Here is a 13,836-nt window from a genome sequence, read left to right as displayed (position 1 = left end):
TTCTAAATGGAGTTGTATCTCCCTGTATCCTTTATGAACTTGTGTTTTGTCATATTTGTTTGAGGTAATATGCTTTAAAAAGTCTAAATATACAAGACTTGTCAAGCCTTCCTGCCTCAATCATCTTTCTTCTTTGTAGAATATATTTTGTACAATTACAAAAAGCATGTTCCATGGATTCTGTTGTTTTGCACTGGTCACAATCTCCACTGTTGTGTTTGCCTGTGATATTAAGGAATGTATTAATGGCGCAATGTCTTATTCTAATTCTACTCAAAATGATTCCTCTCTTCTATTTTTACACCTGCTGTGTACCTTCTTATCAACACTGGACAAATGCTAAACCAATGTCTCCCTTTTCTTCTCCACTGTTCTTGTCATTTTATCAAAATAATCCCTCGTTTTTTCGCTATACCCTTCTACTATCCTCTTCGCTTTTGTTTTATCTTCCACCCCTTGTAATGTTTCCCTTAAAATTAATTCTGTCTTCGGCTCTATTAACTGCCGTGGTGGTATAATTGACATTTATCATTTGTTATTTTTATTTCAGTCATTTTAAACTGCTCTACTATTTCTGCAACCCTTCTACCAGATGTATTTAATTGCTTATCTCCAGTATAGACTCCCCAACATTCATTCAGTACTCGCTTAACCTGCACACTTAGCTATATCCAATAATGTATTCCCAATCTCAGTCTCCTCAGAATTAATGGGGTCACCATGGTAATATATATATATATACTATATATATATATATATATATATATATATATATATGTGTGTGTGTGTGTGTGTGTGTCTATATATATATATATATATATATATATATATATATATATAATATATATATATATATATATATATAAAGTATATAACAAAGATACTTTAGTCTGTTTTTTGTAAATATCCCCCCAATGTTATCCAGATGTTATCATCTATATGATGTATTATCATCTATATGATTTATAGGTTCCTTATATAAACAGATTTAATATTTTTATTTTTTAAAGAATAAAAATGGTTTGTTTTGGATACTGAGATTTTAAAACCCCATCTATTTGCCCGCTCCTCTACCTCATCCATTGCCACCTGCATCTTTCCTATGATATATTTTACGTTCCTACCATAATGCCACATCATCAGCAAATAATGACATATTAACATTTCATTTTTTTGGCAAATCATTTCTCATTATATGAAATAAAACTGGACTAACAACACTCCCCTGTGGAGTACCATTTACCATGTTATACACCTCTGAAGTCCTAACGATAACGATAAAAATCTCGAACCCACCAAAACATGTATTTCTTGTATCCCCATATTATGCATTTTAAATAACAAACCACCTTTCCACAACATATATGCTTTTTCCAAATCAATAAAGACCACAATTAAAGTCTCTTTATTACTAAAAGCTTTCTTAATATCTGACTCCATATTACTTGATCTATAGTACTTCTGTTTTTCCTAAACCCACTCTGTACTGCAGATAATAACATTTGTTTTCTATTACTAAGTTTAACCTTCTATTTACCATTCTCTTCATTATTTTACACACGATGGGTGTCAAAGAAACTGGTCTATATATGATAGTGGTGAAGCAAGGTCTTTCCCCTGTTTCCCTATTGCTATAATAATTGTGTGCTTCTCGTTAGGCAATTTTCATTTACCCCAAATATCATTATATTACCATAGAATGATTTTAACGCATCCTCTTCCCAACATTTAAAAATTATGCTACATATTTTGTATTTCCCTGGTGCTGCATTTTCACTAGTCTTAATTGCATATTTCAGCTCCCCCCATATTAAATTGTTCAGTAATTGATATACGTTCATCAATATATCCTTTAACAATATAACCATTTTTTTCTACTTGTGTTTTCCTATATTCCCCAAACACGTTGCTCAAATTGTTTACATTTACATATACCCTACCTTTAAACTATGTTTTACCTGGCTGCCGAATATAACTGTGTATTTTACTTGCCTTAAATATATGCATAAATTCCTCCTCTACAGAAGGGGGTGCTGTTCTGGACCATTTTGGTTTTCAATGTCGGCGGTAGCTTATAAGAATGTGTTTCCGGAACAATCCTTCCTCTTCACGTCTGCTACGGGTTGGCAGCCATGGTGAGTATTTTGTCAGCGCCTGTTTATTTTGTAATCTACAATAATCTTTGGAATTATGCATATGCAGTATTCTGAACAAGCACTTTTCTTGTAAAACTAACTTTAAATTAACCATTCTCCCTAGTATTTTTTAGTACAAGTCCACTGTTTAGTGACATATTTTTATGTGAATTACGGTGCACTGCTTACAGTACAGTGCTGGAAAATGGCTGCCTGCTGTCCGGTTTAGTTCACATAGAGTTCGGTGTTATAGTAAATGCTGACAACAAACAAAGTTGGGTTACGTGTTTTTGTGAGCCTGTGTTTAAACGTGTGTAAAATAAGAGATTGTGGGAACGTAGGCCAGCCTGTGAAAACGCGTTGTTGTCCTGGATAAGGCTCTTCCCCTCGATTCAGGAATTACGCGTGTTTTCAGTTGCCGTGGATGATATTCAGAAATGGCGTTATTCGATACGAAGCATGCCGTTTTGTAAACTTATTTTACATTTGTAGTGGTTTTCGCAAGGATAGTCCGGCCTACATGTGGTTGAGTCTAGTGTAGTTAAATGAAGTCTCGAGCAAGTTATACTTCTGCAGTGCAAGTTGTCGCTGCTACTTTCTGTTTTTTTTTTTAACAATGTTTTGAACATAATCAAGTGTTATTCTAGTGCATCAATCTTGTTAACACGGTGTATCTGATCAAGTAAGTTTTAAATGAGAGCTGTTTCCTGAAACGGTCTGTTAAATGTTTAATTGGTTAACTGATGTACGTGATTATTTATTGGAGATTCTCAGTTAATGTCTTTGAGAGACTGAGCCCTGGGTGCTCTATGGGTTGCTTGTGATGAGGAGGTCGCAGTCCATAGGGTGAGCTCCCATGTCACTGCTGTTTGTGATTGTATTGCGTGTAAATGTAGGCCCATACATTTTACTGGATCAGCAGAATTGTCTGTTTGGTTAAAGTCGGAGCATGGTCGCTGAGATTCAGTTGGTCGAAATCTAATGAAACTCGTTTTTGTTTTGATACACACTGCATCAACAATACCTGTTACTTTTTAGTAACACAATGCTGTCAACTTATTTTCTGTGAGTTGTGTAGGCCTATATACCGCTTCTGCATTACACTGATGGAGCACTTGGGAAGGCTTCCAAAAAGTAAGTGTTGTATATCTGTTTAGGTGAACGTGCCAAAAACCCGCAGGACCTACTGCAGGAAGTGCAAGAAGCACCAGCCCCACAAAGTTACCCAGTACAAGAAGGGGAAGGACTCTCTGTACGCCCAGGGTAAGTGTCCATGCTGCTTCTACCAAAGAAAGGTGGAATTTTTTTTTGGGGGGGGGGCGGGGGGGGGGCTTATCAGTGGCTGTAAACCAGTGGTGCACAACTCAGGTCATGGAGGGCTGGTGTCCCATCTGGTTTTTCTTTTAACATACCCTAAATTAGTTAGACTAATTAAGCTTCTAATAAGGTCCAGTAAAGTACTTTAGGGTGCAGCTGGAATAAAAACCTGCAGGACAGAGTTGTGCACCACTGCTGTAAACCCTCTGACTTTTAAGGCTTGACATTTCTGCAGAACTGCCTCTGACCGGAGTGCAGTGCCACTTTAAATGCCTCAACCACGCTGGTTAGAGTTGAGTTGTTTGATGTTGCAAGCCAGCTTAGATTCAGCTTTACTAGGTCAGAAAAAATATCCCTTTGTGTTCCTTCTAATTTGCCTTTTGGAAAATGAGTTAGCTGCACTAAGTTGAATCTGTCAAGAGAGAAATCCACAACATTCATAGATAAATATTCTGAAGCTATCATTTTAAACTCTGTTTTGTTTTGCCCCCTCCAGGTAAGAGACGTTATGACAGGAAGCAGAGCGGTTATGGTGGCCAGACGAAGCCAATCTTCCGTAAAAAGGTGTGTAGGAGCTGCCTGGTCGTGGAATTGAACAGTAGTTTTTGTTTCGATAACTTAATTGAATACGTTTGGCAATCCTGAATTTAAAATTTGCTCCTGCATGACAAGCAGATCAGTTTAACAAAACATCAGTTGTTGTTATACATCTGTCACCCCTATATTTTCAAAGATTTCTGCTGTTGCAACTGGAGACCACTTAAAAGCAGTGCATCTAGTTTGAACTCCTTTGATGTACTGTAGTATATTTCCAAATCTTTCCAAGATAGTCACATACACCAGCCATGCACCACCATTGCTTTAGATTAGTAGGTGGGGTGGGAATACATTGCAAGCAGGCTAGTATGTCTTTTACATTTGAGCAGTGGTTTTTTTGGTATTCAGAATAGATGGATTAATGATGACTACGATATTGGGAGGCATGTAGCCTCTTTTTTGGGGAGAAATGTCTGAACTCCTTTATCCCTCTCCCTGTAGGCTAAGACCACAAAAAAGATTGTGCTAAGGTTGGAGTGTGTGGAGCCCAACTGCAGGTCCAAGAGAATGCTGGCTATCAAGAGATGCAAGCACTTTGAACTGGGAGGAGACAAAAAGAGAAAGGTATGGCAGGAAATCATACTGTTTTGGAAATGCAAATAGATTGACATGTTTGGGGATGAAGGCTTTTAGAAAAAACTGCTTCTGTATGCCATAGCCATCAAGCCTTTTGGGTGCATCTCTGAAAACCAATTGCATTGTTTTTGGGCTGCTTTGCTTTGTAGGTTTAATTTAGTAATCGCTAGCCTTTAATACCATCGCTTTGATTGTGACCAGACCTTTTTATAGTGTGGAATGTATACTAAATTCAAATTGGAAAGTGTAATACTCTTGCTGCATAATTGCAGGTGGAGAATAACTAATAGATTATTTGCAGTTGTGAATGATTTATTGAAATCTGCTATGCATGGTGGTGGGGGGTAAATGTAGGCACTTCCACTGTTGGTGTTTTGGATAGTATACATGGCTAAATGTGCCTTCATAATTCAATTGTGCAGTTCCTTGCTTTAATTCAAATGGCACCAGCTAATCTTGGGACCACCTTTTACTTTGATTTAGGTCATTTCAGGTAAAATGGTCAGGTTTGTAGACTTTTCTGGACTGTAGTAAACCCTGACACGATTTTAAATTTCCCAATGTGTTTCTTGATGCTATTTCTCCTCCTCTTTTACAGGGCCAGGTCATCCAGTTCTAAGCTGCATCTTGTGTTTTTGAAATTCCATCTTGTCAATAAACAATTGATATGTATCAAAACTGTTGTGCTTTTGTCCAAATCACAAATACATGTGATTAACCTGTATTTACAAATTTATTTTACACCCAAGCAAAGTATCTCTGGCATGGCTATAGAGGAACCCACAACCTGAACTATTGCTGTTCCATTGCTACCCCTGATGACTATATTGCCTTGTATTCTTGTAATAAGAGTTTCTGGGGGGGGCGGGGCATCACAGATGCTTCCCAACGTGCTCTTTGCATACAAGTTCATAGGTTGTGTAGGGTGTCTTTATTGAAGACCTCTTACACACTTTGGAGAAATAACTGAAGCTGGGAATGAAATGTGCACAGAACACCATGCACTGTAGTCAATAAGTGATTGGTTTATATCTTGTATATGATTTTAGAGTAGTTAGCACTATCAATTACCCAGATATGCATCCATTGCGTTTTACTGCCCTTGTATTAAATAAAATCGATCACCATTTTTTTTTTTTTTTTTTTTAATAAATGAATGAATTTCCTGTTGCATGTGATTTAGGACTGTCACCAGTTTTCTGATAAAGCCCGTTGCACCCTTTTTCTTTTTTTTTCCCCTCAAATCTTTAGTTTTTGTGTGTTTTCATTTTCAAGTTAAATGTGACATTCGCACCTTATCGAGCACTGTTTTACAATTTTGAATACTGACTTTGGATACTGTTCACTCTGGAAACTGGTGTGTTTTTATTTGCTAAACTGCATTGCCTTTTACAATTTATGCAGTTCTGTGCATTGGTAACATTGATTTCATTTTGCTGAATTTTACATACTGGATTTAGGTGTATACTGTATACAACCTACTTGGCCACAGTTGTCTTTTGGCAAGTGGTATTTTCAGAATATCAACATTTTGAATTAAAATGTTGGTTACATATAGTACTGTACCAACTACAGTACATCTAAATGGAGTCCAACCTCTTAACAGTCCTTTCAGCAATGTATTTTTGACATTTGTATTTTTTTTTTTTTTTTTCTGAAAAAACGGACAAGGGTTGGAATGCATCAGACTCGTTTAACTGTCTCTGAAGTCAACATTTTCAGGTTGGATATGCAAGTGATTGAATGCCACATATCTGAAAGAAGAACAGTACTCCCAATTCGTTAGGTGTCTATACTGTATAGGACCTGTCTGGAAGGAATGCATTGAAAGGTTAACATAAACATAGTTTACAAGATGAATTACTGTTGCCACCAATTCCTAAGGCCGGGCATTACAATGTGGTGACAGGAGTACTATCAAGTGGGTTCTGTTGTACAGTCTTAAATCAATGCTTTTTATTTAGTGGAGTAACACCCAAACTTGAACAACAATTTACAGTAAAGTGCATTCAAGATTTTACAATAGTTTCTGTTTTCCTGTATTTTTCTAAAGGCAGCACCTGATTAAAGACTAAACAATTTCCTTCATTGACATAAAAACCTAGAAAATACAAGCAAATCAAAAACATTTTGTCTGAACATTCCTACAGTATTACTCAATTAACTTGCAGGTAGGTTTAAGGTAAATTCAAGTTGTTTTTTTAAACACAATAGGTGTGTCTGAGACCCAGTGCAGGTGTCTATATTGAATCAATGCAGTTAAGCAAATCAGTAGCCGCTTCATATAAAACAGAAGTCTTTATACAGACCTCTGCTACTAAGACAACAGAAAGGGATTTTTTTTTTTTAAAGTATTGTTGGCCTGCTAAAGCCACTGTCTGAGTTTTAAGCATTTTCCAACTGTTTCAGGACACAGTTTTAATAATTGAAATTTAATTTTGCTTGTGAAGCAGCAATGTAACAGCCAGTGAAATGCTTTTGTAAGTTACATGTATTATTAGAGACATGTTCACAAAACAGCCTGATAAGATACAATCTGGTATTAAAAAAAAAAAAAAAAAGCGCTCACAAACTTGGTAAATATTTAATGTCTGAGAATGTTTTGTAAATATATATCAACATAGAGGCATCTGCATTAGCATTTATAATCCATACTAAAATCAAAAGAATAAACAAGTGCTTTGGTTTTTGGAATAATGTGTTTCAGCTAAACTGACATGTTTGTATCGAATCTCAAGATTTTAGGTTCTATTTGAATTCCAGCCATCAACATGTACTAGCAGGCCTATATTAAAATAGAGAGTTGGGAGTCTCCTGCTTATTGTTCATGTTTCAGTTCCAGTTCCATTTTTTTCCAGCAGCCAGACTTGTTCAATGTCAGAGTGAACAGGATTGTCACAGATGGGTTGATTTGGAGCTGTAGGGCTGAGATGAGGTTCAGGACTCCCAGATCCTGCTAACTGGGGAGGATTTGGGTAACTGCATGCTGGGTGGCAGGCCTTCCAGGAAGGAAAAGCAGCCAGCGAGAGAGGGAACTGGCCTGGGCCACCTCCTGTCTGTTGAGCACCGCGAATGGGTAGCGGCCTCCTGACTGGCCGCTCCCACACGTTAAAGCTGTTGAGCTGTAAATGAAGCAGAACACAATGAATTAACCTTGTTCACAGCCCTGCTGGGATTGCCCGCTCCACCCCACCAGGCTGCAGCATAAGACACACTTTAGTTGTTAACAGGAATAGATTTGCTTTCCCAATTCATGCCAACACCTAAACCTTACCGTGGGCCTCTTATTAAAAGAGAGCAACAAAGCAGCAAAAGTATACGTGGAATTTCCAACATTTGAAGTTTTGTAACAATTCGTTTTTTTTCCCTGCAAAGTCCGATAACTCGTAAATGTTCCACAAATCTGAATAAAATAGCTTTACATTTAATGGGAGAATAAATCAAGTCAACTGTGACGTATGCCTGCGTGATACCGGCAAATCCTCACAGACATTTTCAGTTTCTTTATTAGCATAGAACACCAGCTGTGCATTTCATTGTTGCAGATATTAAACTAAACCACCTACCCTGCCGATGTGGTAGCCCTGTCTGCCCAGGGGATCCTGGTTGAGGGCAACGAGGTGCTTGTTCTGCAGCCCCCCCCCCCCCCCCCCCCCCATCATTGTATTACAAGCCAGTGTACACCAGAAAGTCAGCGTTTGAAACCAACTTATAGCATTGTTACAGAGAAACCAGTGCAGTAAGAGATGTAAGCATCTGCATATGGCAGCATATTTAATATATTATCACGTAGTGTCCGTACTATTCAACCTACAAGATGAAATTCCCATGTTCCAAATGTTGGAAAATGATACATATCTCACACATACAATACCCTCTGTTGGATTTCTGAACGAATTCAAGCTTCATAATGCATACTAAAATATCAGTTATTTACATCAGAATAGCCATTTACTGATAATGGCTATTTGTGTAAACAAACATCATCTGCAACAGCAAACCAACAACAAACGACAGTAAATCTGCCGAATCGTGCCTAAATTCTGCATACCATATCCGGGTCATTCCACCCTCCCGGTCCTGCCACTGGCACAATCATATTCTGGTGGATCCCAGTCCAGTCAAGAATGCTTTTCACACTGCCAGGAATCATACACGTCGCCATAGCTTTGCCAGTGGTTGCAGTACTGACGGGTATCGGTATAGTTTGGCTAGAAACAAACCACAGTTTTAAATTCACGAATATATCAATGGCTTTTTTTTTATATACACTAGAACACGTTATATGATGGTTAACACATATTGTAAGTAATGATCTACCGGTATTTTATTATGACTTGCTATGGACTATCAAAAAGCTAAATTACAATTGAATAACTTTGACTAATAGAATTCAACATGTTCAAGTCTATGTATAAAATGTGCGTGTATTCCATACCTGCTGAAAAGGCCACAGGTATAGAGGCCATTCAAGAGTACAGAATATTCCTTCCAGTCTCATTCAGTGCCCTTGACATATTTTTATATCCTGGGCGAAAAACAAAATACAATGAAGAACTGTGAATCTGCTTGACTACATTTAAAACAGAGCACTCTGTTTCAACGTGAAACGTCTGATCTTACACTGCTTTCTAAATTGTTCGAGAATTGTTTACCGTGCCAAATCTTACACGCTGCAGTTATCCTGCCCTATAGGCATTAAATAATGCTTTTGAAAATATAGAAAACTAGACTTATGAACCTACGACTGTACTCCAAAACTAAACGGTACTAGAATCTTGAAACTCACATACATTTCAACTACAGTACAAAACAACCTAAAATCTGTTGCAGTGGAAATTAGGCTTAACTCAAGCAATCAAAGCAAGAGGATTATCGTCATGCCTCTGTCCCAATACTCGACACAAAAAGAAACCCCTCACCTTCCACCAGTATGTCCAACGTGCCAACATTACATCCGTCAAATTTCAGCAGGTCCACCCCCCATTGCGCAAAGGTCTCTGCGTCCAAGTCATAGAATCCGTAACTCACAGGCTATCCAGCACAGGTCAAATTGCCAACGTCCTGGTATATCCCAGTTTCAGTCCTTTAGAGTGAACCTGAATACAGACACGGATGCAACCGTAGAATTATTTTATTAGTGGTGTAAGATCAGCAGACATACGTTTTAACAAATGCCTTCATTAGAGACTGAATATGGATTTATAGTTTGGTGAAAAAAAAATACAAATAATGCCTTTATGGATTACCAAATTAACATACATTGTTCATAAATGATGCTGTAGTTATTTGATTATCTATAATAAACCCTGCATTTCTCAAGTTATGAATCCTGTTTACCCTGAAGATACTGTAGGAGGCACACCACACTCATTTTTCAAGCGTAATTGCAGTCCCACTTCTCTCCAGCAGATGGGGCCTTTGTTACACATCTTGGGGGATTATTTAGAATGATGCAGTACTTTGTTTTTATAATGCTGTCATTTCAAATGATATACCCCCTAGTTCATGTACATTTGCAACTATTATTACTGTAAAATTTGACAACAATTCTAACACATTTTGTAAGAACTGTACCAATAGTGTTTAAAAAAAACCACAAGAAACAGACTTCATTTAACTTGGTCATTGCAGAAACGTCAAAAAGGTTGTACAATCCTGTAAAGTGATTTTACTGGAATCATAATGGGGCAAAACAAAAGAATGGATGGACTTAAGACCAAAAATGTCAGAATTAGTTTTGAAAACAGAGCTATGTTCATGAAACTATATGCGAGCGTGATGTGCACTTTATCAACTTTTTCAAGCAGATCCAAACATTTTAGCAACTTACTGCACGTTAGTAACTTGCCAAGAAAGTTGTTAATTACAACAAGTTGCTAATTGTAACAAGTATGCATAGCTTTTGTTTCTACTGGAACATTTTGAATAAGAGAATTCTGACCACTTAAACAAGTGTGACCTGTGAACCTCCTCGTGGTGTTAATATGAGCCTGGCTTACATAGTCAGCGAGTTTCTTGATTCCGCTGGGGAAATATGTTGGGACAGGCTATAGCCGATCCTGGGCGAGCCAGCAGTCATCGATGCACACATACTCATAGCCAGCCTCCTTCCAGCCCTCCTGCACCATAATATCAGCCATCTGCATGTAGAGCTGCTCGCTGTTTAAACAGATCTAGGATCAAATCGGAAGAGGACATTTCCACTGCTGCATCTTCCCTTGGCAGTATTTGTTTGTTTATTGCAAGGCTATGATCAGCATTAATAGTTAGTGCCATTGGATGGACTGCGATGTTAACAAGGGTAAAAGAGCTTATTGCGGCCTTGTACTGAGAGTTCTGGCAATGTGGCGTGACCGATTTAAGAGCCGAGTAGAGAGATGCGAGGAGGACTTTGTTTCATTTAAGGGTGTGAAGGCAAGTGGAACCTAATGGTTTCAGCTCAGGATCAGATGACACAGGGATTAGAACTGATGCACTGAAAGGTACTGGAATGTCACCTTGTGTTTAGAACCGAGGTTCTGGTGGGTAGTGTGGTTTAGCATTAAGAATTGAAGGGCCTGAAAGCACAACTGGGAAGCTGTGGGACTAATTGGTTGCCAATGAAAGCTGGCTGTTATGACCCCCATTTGTGGTGCACAAGTCCTTTGAGCCAAGGGATAGGGATGAACTATGTTGTTAGTTACAGCAAAGCAAGTGGACTCTACCTCAGGTGTCTCCACAGATCAATTACAAAGGATCGCTCCTCATTTACTGTATAATTGCAACACTCATACATCTAAAATTACTATAGCAGTCATTTAATAGAGTGGACCATGTGTACAGAATAATAAATAATAAAAAAAAAAGTTAAATCTAGCATCTGCTTTATAGATCCTGTTTCTTACAGAGAGTTCTTATACTTCAAGCTACAGTATAGCAGATGATTGCCAGGTAAATGCCCTTGCCCATCTAAGCCAGGGAGAAAAACAAGTCAAGGTAAAATATTGCATTAACTGATGGGAATTTAGTTTGAGAAAATTGTTATAGTAAGCTTTCAGATATCAAAAACTAATTTGGTAAGTAATAAATCAATCAGCAACATAACATAATACAACGTATTGACTGATTGATACCATGGATATATTACAAAAAACAAACAAAACAAAACAGAAATGCAGGGTACACCTTACCTTATACAATTGTGGGGATTGCTCACACAGACAACATTACACATAAACCTTTCCTAATGTAACCAGCCCATGGTTGGGGTCTGTGCAAGGCCATTGTCTAGTAAGTGGACAGGACAGATCAATGCACAAATTGTTATTACTAGACTAACCCCAGGTTTAGCCATTGTAGTGCATAAACTACCGGCGCCTTCAGTACAATCAACCTGACGAAACTGAGTTACTTTGTGATAGTTTTGCATTCCTTTATTTCCTGTTGTTAGTTAAGGACAGTACAATGAGCCATTCAGACGGGGGACTGGCGAGAAACAGCCAGTGACTGTAGGGGGCGGGACTATACTGTGTTATTCTTTGGTCACACTATACGGCTGTGGATTCTCTTTCTGGGCTCTGTTCCTTGCAGCTGGCTAACTGAGTTAGCCGGATAACTCTCAGGATAACTCCGACAGAAGTCTGTCTTTTTCCGTTCCTCGAAGCAAGTTTAAAGTCTAGCCGACTAAATTACCATAGCAACACACCCTTACGCTGTAACCTGCTCCAGCGCAGGCTAATTTAAAATTAGGCGGTCCCGTGTATAAAAACTCGTACTTCTACCCAATGAAAGCACTTGACACACTCCTCTAAAATGGCAACGTCCTCCCTTAGGTATCCCATAGATCAATTTTAATAATAAATCTACTTGAGCCTTACATTGCACATACCACCCGTCTCAGCCCTGCGTTGACAGTAACACAGACTACATGCGTAGGGCTGCGCTTTTTTTCGCTAGTGGCGCATTCCTATACTCAGTTGGCGATTCTGCTTGCCGTGCAGTCCGAAGGGTCTACCTCCCCCTAGAGAGATTTCTTAATGTGTTCATCACATTTCCGGGACATACAAGGGGAGACGCTGTCAAAGAGGTCTTCTATGCAGTCGCAGGTAATCTACTAGGTTATATGCAATTTAATGAATTGGTAATCCCATCGTTATCGTGTATTAAGTAGGCTACATTATGCAGAGTTCCCCAACGTCACTGGTGCTGTGGACTGTAGTCAGATCCCCATCAAGGCAACCTCAGGACTAAATGAGGCGGAGTTTGTGAACAAGAAATCCTTTCACAGCATTAATGAATTCATCCGTGAAGAGCACCCTTCTCCAGCGTGCCAGTGGCCATCGAAGGTGAGCATTTGCCCACAGAAGTTGGTTACGACGCTGAACTGCAGTCTGGTCAAGACCCTGGTGAGGACGACGAGCATGCAGATGAGCTTCCCTGAGACGGTTTCTGACAGTTTGTGCTGAAATTCGTCGGTTGTCCAAACCCACAGTTTCATCAGCTGTCCGAGTGGCTGGTCTCAGACGATCCCGGAGGTGAAGAAGCCGGATGTGGAGGTCCTGGGCTGGCGTGGTTACACGTGGTCTGCGGTTATGAGGCTGGTTGAACATACTGCCAAATTCTCTAAAACGACATTGGAGGCGGCTTATGGTAGAGAAATGAACATTCATTTCTTTGGCAAGAGCTCTGGTTGACATTCCTGCTGTCAGCATACCAATTGCACGCTACCTTAAAACTTGAGACATCTGTAGCATTGTGTTGTGTGACAAAACTGTACATTTTAGAGTAGCCTTTTATTGTCCCCAGCACAAGGTGCACCTGTGTAATGATCATGCTGTTTAATCAGCTTCTTGATATGCCACACCTGTCAGGTGGATGGATTATCTTGGCAAAGGAGAAATGTTCACTAACAGGGATGTGAACAAATTTGTGCACAAAATTTGAGAGAAATAAGCTTTTTGTGCATATGGAAAATTTCTGGGATCTTTTATTTCAGCTCATGAAACATGGTACCAACACTTTACATGTTGCATTAATATTTTTGTTCAGTGTAAAAAAAAAAAAAAAAAAACTTTTTTAGCTTATCTGCAATTTTTTTCCATGCTTCCTCTCTGGACCTGGCAGCAGCAGTTTTGCATTTAGTTGTGATAATGCTTTTATATTCCTCAAAACTTTCCATTATAAGCTCTTGCTCAGTCAGGCTGAAAAAAGTTGCTCTCTCTTTCAACGC

At 38.7% G+C, this 13,836-nt stretch overlaps 2 protein-coding genes across 2 annotated transcripts; one reads left to right on the top strand and one right to left on the bottom strand.

Annotated features, from left to right (window-relative positions):
* The first annotated feature begins 2,057 nt into the window (after positions 1-2,057).
* Positions 2,058-5,297, top strand: LOC121318800 (60S ribosomal protein L36a). Its single transcript, XM_041255870.1, has 5 exons — positions 2,058-2,135; positions 3,293-3,398; positions 3,949-4,016; positions 4,491-4,613; positions 5,224-5,297. The coding sequence occupies exons 1-5, from the start codon at positions 2,133-2,135 to the stop codon at positions 5,242-5,244; spliced, it is 321 nt and encodes a 106-aa protein (XP_041111804.1). The 5' UTR covers positions 2,058-2,132; the 3' UTR covers positions 5,245-5,297.
* A 96-nt stretch (positions 5,298-5,393) lies between these two features.
* Positions 5,394-11,961, bottom strand: gla (galactosidase, alpha). The gene is given in 9 exon segments (XM_041253972.1): positions 5,394-7,747; positions 8,677-8,764; positions 8,766-8,836; positions 9,064-9,097; positions 9,099-9,153; positions 9,548-9,703; positions 9,706-9,724; positions 10,628-10,787; positions 11,798-11,961. Coding segments are annotated over 9 exon segments (1,044 nt in total). The 3' UTR covers positions 5,394-7,450.
* Positions 11,962-13,836: the final 1,875 nt, after the last annotated feature.

Source organism: Polyodon spathula, chromosome 7, assembly GCF_017654505.1.
Source record: "Polyodon spathula isolate WHYD16114869_AA chromosome 7, ASM1765450v1, whole genome shotgun sequence".
Classification (NCBI taxonomy): Eukaryota; Metazoa; Chordata; class Actinopteri; order Acipenseriformes; family Polyodontidae; genus Polyodon; species Polyodon spathula.
This window is presented reverse-complemented; position numbering and strand designations above follow the sequence as displayed.

Coding starts and splice junctions, on each gene's coding strand:
- LOC121318800 (XM_041255870.1), top strand. Junction 4,017..4,490: donor AGCCAATCTTCCGTAAAAAG/GTGTGTAGGAGC, acceptor CTCTCCCTGTAG/GCTAAGACCACAAAAAAGAT. Junction 4,614..5,223: donor GAGGAGACAAAAAGAGAAAG/GTATGGCAGGAA, acceptor CCTCTTTTACAG/GGCCAGGTCATCCAGTTCTA.